The 6,302-nt window shown below is 35.3% G+C and overlaps 1 protein-coding gene across 6 annotated transcripts in view; it reads left to right on the top strand.

The window, feature by feature from the left end:
* Nucleotides 1-6,302, top strand: part of LOC144968315 (xaa-Pro aminopeptidase 1-like) — a 56,596-nt gene extending 50,294 nt beyond the window's left edge. For 3 of the 6 annotated variants that reach the window (XM_078906556.1, XM_078906557.1, XM_078906558.1), the window contains exons 21-23: nucleotides 1,207-1,283; nucleotides 1,789-1,887; nucleotides 2,361-6,302. In XM_078906556.1, coding sequence (XP_078762682.1) covers nucleotides 1,207-1,283; nucleotides 1,789-1,887; nucleotides 2,361-2,567 — 383 coding nt within the window. In that variant the 3' untranslated portion in view covers nucleotides 2,568-6,302. The remainder of the gene's footprint in view (nucleotides 1-1,206; nucleotides 1,284-1,788; nucleotides 1,888-2,360) is intronic. The other 3 variants (XR_013644566.1, XR_013644567.1, XR_013644565.1) reach the window with 2 other exon arrangements.

Raw genomic sequence — 6,302 nt, 5'->3', positions numbered from 1 at the left:
AATGAATAATTGGAGTTTTGGGAGATAATATTTTTTGTAAAGCATCTCTCTGATATGCATTGTATTATGTTTTGTTTACATTTTATATATAATTTGTAAACATTTGAGTGTATTCCTCTTAGTGGGGACTTGTGCTTGTGTCAGGATGAGACTTTTAGTGATCTCAAACTAAGTACAGTGATGGTATGCTCTTTGAATCTACATCTATTCTCTTTTGAACCAAATTCCATTTATCTTACCTTTTCTTGGGTGCTTTAATTGTAATTCCAGAACTTTTTACTATCCCATTTTCTTCATTTTTACCGGCGCTGATATGACCTAAACGTGTTGCAAGCGCCGTAAAACCCTTAAAAACAAAACAACAAACAAACATCTTCAGGTCGTATATTGTAATGTGTATAAGCTCATAACCTTTATTACCAGTTGGTTGTCATGCTGTAATTTGATTAACAGATACAAAGTTTGGCAAATCCAAATAATACAATGAAAGTAACAGTGTAAAAGACTGGATTCCTATTCACTCCAATGTTCATACAGTGAATGAAATGGCTGACAAACAAGCAAGCAAATACACACACACACACACACACACACACACAATTTGCTCAAAATCACGAGAAATGTAACGGGAAAAGAAATATGCCAGCCGCATTCTGGAAAAAAAATCCAAACTTTACAAAAGAAGACAATAACCCGAATGAACTTCATCATCATTGCTTGTCGCTCGAACACCGAACCCACTCCACAGCATTTTAGGTCATGGTCAGTGCAGCTGGGCACATCCTGGCATTCTCTAAGGATGTGCTCCATAGTCTGCTCTGGACATCCACATGTACACAAGCTAGTCTCAGCCAGCCCCCACTTTTTCATGCTTCCAGCTGTTCTCCCAATTTTTGCCCGTACTCTGTTCAGTGTTACCCATTCATTCCTGGGGAGCTCAGTTCCACAGGACAGTTCTTCTCTCGCATATTCAACGGCTTCATTTTCATGATTGTCCCATTCACTCCATGTGGAAAATCGGTATAAGCTGCATGGTCAGGGTTGATGCTTTCTTCCGTCATGAACTTGACAGAGAAGAACAAGTCACACTATTCTTACCCGTTGCTCACCCCCCCCCCCTTACCATGACTCATCCCTTTCAAAATGTTAAAATGCAAGTCATCATTGATTATTTTTGATTTTTGTTCTTGTATTTAACCCTTTCAGAGCCAGGCTACTACGAGGACAATTCGTTCGGCGTCCGATTGGAGACCGTCGTGATGGTTAACCCTTACACTCCAACGGTAAAACTTTTACTCTAGACGTTTATTTACTTTCATTATATCTTGTTACATTGTTGTGGAATTGATATACTAGATCCTAAAATTCTGACATTATATAGTCACACACACACACACACACACACACACACACTGTATATATATATATATATATATATATATATATATATATATATATATATATATTGCTTTATTTTTCCCGTGTAAAAACAGTAGGCTACAGTTTACTTATATACCTTTGTAATGTTGATTACTTAAAACATACTACAATAGTTAATGTGTTTCATATCAATGTGTTAGCATGAAGATATTTTATCTTTTACTTTGACTTCATGACAACACAATGCACATCGGTGCCTATATAATTATTTTTAAACCCGAAGATTTCCCTCCCCAGCACGCTCAAACCAAACAAAACAAAGTAAAAATAGAAAGAACAAAAAAAAGTGACAGATGTATCTAATAGTATAACTGAAAATTGACAAGGAATGTTTCTTCGTTATTTCAGTATAACACTGCTGGCACCAATTTCTTTAGCTTCAAAGCTATCACCCTTGTTCCGTTTGAAACCAATCTGATTGACTACACGAGGATGACAAGTAAACAGGTGATTTGACCATTTAAATAATAGTTCATCATTTCAACATCATTTAATAAAATGCTTAACACATACAGCACTCCCTCCCACACAATGCCATTTATATTGGAAGAAGGTGAAGGTGAAAGGGGTTGAATAGAAGGAGAATGACGTGGCTTATGAGGAGGAGGAGGAGGAGGATGAGGAGGAGGAGGATGAGGAGCAGGAGAGGCAGCAGCAGTAGCAGTATATGTAATAGTAGTAGTAGTAGTAGTAGTAGTAGTAGTAGTAGTAGTAGTAGTAGTAGTAGTAGTAGTAGTAGTCGTAGTAGGAAGAGGAGGAGGAGGAGGTGGGAAGAAGAGGATGAGAGGAGGAGAAAAACGACGATTACGAATAGTTGGAGAAAGAAGGAGAAGGTGAGAAAATTGCTCATAACACGTTTTTTTTCCCCACTGACTGTTCTTCTTTTGTTACGCCCCCCCCCCCCCCCGGCTTTACACCAGGTGGCGTGGTTGAACGACTACAACACCAAGATCCGGTCAGACATCTTGCCTCTCCTGTCAGGTGATCAGCTCGCCATTAATTGGGTGAACTCAAGGACCAATCGCGTCAGCCTTGGTGTCACGTGTCAGGGGGCTGGAGCCATCTACCCAACTGCTGTTTTTCTTATCTCTAGCATCTTCACAATTGTCACTGCTTTTAGGGCGTAATTAACTTTTTTAAAATCAATATTATGACATGATTTAATAGATGAATGATTTTAACATTGCTAAAGGTTCCACTGAATGAATTTGTTGCGCTTTATATGCTTTAATCAAATGGATATTTAATTTTCATCATTGTTATAAAGAATGATATTTTTAAAACGTCCATGATGGTGGCCTTATACACTTACCTTATACACTACATTTATTTAATAGACATACAAAAAATACACAAACACAAATGCCCCTTGCGTGCAATGTAAATCATTGTAAATTTCATGATAATGTCAAATTATTTTAGATTCAAATGTAAATAAATGATGAATCGCAGACAACACACTAAATTTAGAACTCATATCTATTTACACTATGACATTTTTTGGCATGGATTCAACTACATTGATTTTTTAATAAACAAATAGAGAGCCGACTTTGGAAGAAAAAAATAGTAGCAACTTTCTTTGACAGGTGTTGTGACAATAAAAAGGCAACGTATAAGAGGAATTCACCCAAATACAATTCTAATTGGGTATCTAGTAATATAACTTGAATTCTCACATTCAAAGACGTTTTATGTTTAAGACTTTTTAACATGTTTTGGGTCATCATGGTCATGGTCTGGCCAAAATAATAAAAGTGCTATTCATTAGTAATGCATCTCTGTATTTATTTATGGAAGAGAGCGTATTCCTGTGATGTCAACGCAACTTGTATGCCAAGTTTGTATAAGACTAAGATCTTAATCAAAGAAAATCACGAGACATTTGTTTAGTTTGGAATAACATTTTAATGAAAAACGTTTTCTTCAAAATATCATTTTATTTTGACACAGACCCAAGTCGAGACAATAATAATTTGTTTCTATTTTTTTTCAGGGATCTCTTATTTTTTGGCAAACCCATATTATATATTTGTTTCATAATAAAATCCAAGTCACAAATAACTACCAACTATCTGACATTACCATGTACCTCACACACATTTGTATTTAATTATTCCTACGATAATGATTTTATAAACCTTACAACACATCCATCACTCACTGATTTGATTCAACTGGCCAGTTGAAAAAAACAACAACACAGTTTTACATTTATTACAATACATATCCAAACCTGATTATATTTTGCATAAAATAACGACATAATAATTTAATAGCGGGCTTCGAGTTTACTCTAACCTGGTTCAATAAGTTTCTAAGATTTAAAAAAAATCTAAATTATACTGTATTACCACAGATCTTACCGTTTTCAACACGAGAAAAGTCATGGTGATTCGATTCAGGCTTGGTTGTCAAATGTGTGTGTGACCCACTACGTCACTCTGGTATTATGTCGGATTGAACCAGATGACTGAATTCTTGCAGACCTGTCTACCATTACGAAATATTCGTAGAATAACAACATTCGAATTCCGAAATTTTATGAATGTCTCTAAGTCAATTGAAAATGGAGGTTGACACCATCACATGATTTTAAGGATTTTGAAGTGTTATTTAATCCTTGGGAGGGTAAATTGTTCATTGTTAACGTTAATTATTGTGATTATAATCTATATCTCCTAAAAATCGAGTCGACGGGTCTGTTCTTGTCAAAATAATGTGAATTTAGAAATTTAAGACTTTTTAAAAAAAATCTAGAGCAAATAATTTTCCTTGAGAAAAGTATTCATTAATTGCATAAGGTAAGCGTAAGATTCAAATTCTACCATTAGGTTCGAAGCGCATAATACTGTTTTGATACGATTGGGCACACATTATAATAAAATACGTAAACAGCTACGGTGTTTATCATATCCATGGATGTTTATTTAATTTAACTATTTAACCTACCATTATCTCTTCCACGCAAACTGTGATACAAGTGTAAAGTTTTCTTCCAATAATTCGATTTCTTTTTAACCAGGAACGGCAGTACTCAAGAAAGACAGTTATTTTAAAAATTGGCCAGAAAACTCGTCCTTCAAATATCGATCGATTTAAATGACCTTCGTCTTGGCAAAAACTCTCAACTAGGGAGTTTGAGAGGTTTGAGAGTTTTTGGCAAGATAAGAATCATTTAAATCGATCGATATTTGAAGGACGAGTTTTCTGGCCAAATTTTAAATAAAATAACCGTCTTTCCAAAGTCGGGCATTGAACTGGTTAATATTATCTGATATAATAAATCATACCGATTATACACCTTCCTGTCATCACTACAAGTGATTTTTGATATGATATTTTACATTCAATGTCCGATATCCGTTTGTAAAGGCACCGACTTTTCATCTTTGCACGATGCATTTTTCACTCCCATGTCAGCCAAATAGGCACCCCCCCCCCCCCCCCCCCCCCCAACTCCCAAGAAAAAGATGGATATCTTGCTGTCTGGTGACAGTGTGTCTTTTTGTATGTCGACAATCTGCCGTGTGAAGTAAAAAGACCGTATGTGGACTCTTATTCCAAGTCAACATACGGTCTTTTATGTACACATACATTAACCGTGCAAATTTCTGAGCTAAATTTAATATTTGGATATAGGTCAAACTATCCACCTAGGTCAAAGTATAGGTCAATCTCAACCATGACAGGGCAAATGACTCAGCCATGGTCAGATTGTCTTTGTCCACCTCTGACAGGGCCATACAAAATGTCTACTTGGAAGGCAACTGCAAGTACACTGACACAACACTTATTTCCATTTTAGCCAAAAACAATTTTCTATCTCATATATGGAAACATGAGGATGATTCCCACTTAATCCAAAAATATTAATTACAAGACTTCATTCGAATTCTTCGAAGTCTCGGGTTTAAGAAATCTGGGCACATTCAGGGTTATCTTAAATCATCGATATTTACTTGAAGAAAAAAAAACGCTTTTGGCCAAAATGAAAAAAGATTCTATGTCGATGTTTGGCGTTGTATCTTTGGTTTGCCATTATCTGATATGGCATACTTAGAATATCCGCTAGATTTCATGTGAAAATAGCATTTTGCACTCATCTACACATTTATATCCCGACGCCGAAATGTATTATTTCCATTATTTAATACAATTCCAACTAGACGTCTATAATGCTATCTAGATATAATAAATCTTCTTATCGCTTTTATGAGATTGTTTGTCATCAAATTCTTACAAACAGTATTGCATGTTGTCCCAAACATCACATCGAGCAAAGATGTTGAAGATTTTTTAATGAAGATGGATTAAGAATTACATCATTTCACACAAAGAACCTTTTCAGATTTTGTGTAATTTATAATCCATTACACACTTCTGTTTTAACTGTCAATCCAGAAGTGTCTTACACAATTTGGTGAAAGCATATTACCTAATGTCTCGTCAGAGATAATTCAAAGCATACATTATTGCATTGTGACGCTCTTGACGCATCTGGACCTGTACAATAATAATTCATTTATTATATCTGGACTAGCAAATCAGTGGTATTAGTGTTGATTCCCTAAAAGCTTACACTGAATTTCTGTGTCTCAATGGAACAAATACATATTAAAACACTTACTGTGCATCTGATTGCTGCTTTCTAATTTGCTGTATTCATTAAAAGTTAACATTGACCCGCAACTATACTTTTTTTAATTTTGTAATAAATGGTATCGCTTAATCCATCTGACCAGAGAATTTGAATACAATCTGCTCTGTGAGGTTTGTTAGACTCTTGTGATCCTGTTGAAGTGCGATACCAACACGCACTGTGAGCAAAGTCTGACCAATAAACGTTTTTGTACAAAACA

Source organism: Berghia stephanieae, chromosome 3, assembly GCF_034508935.2.
Source record: "Berghia stephanieae isolate SIO BIC M18660-M18661 chromosome 3, UCSD_Bste_1.3, whole genome shotgun sequence".
In the NCBI taxonomy this organism is placed as follows: domain Eukaryota; kingdom Metazoa; phylum Mollusca; class Gastropoda; order Nudibranchia; family Aeolidiidae; genus Berghia; species Berghia stephanieae.
The sequence above is the reverse complement of the archived record's forward strand: the minus strand, read 5'-3'. Positions and strand labels throughout refer to the sequence as shown.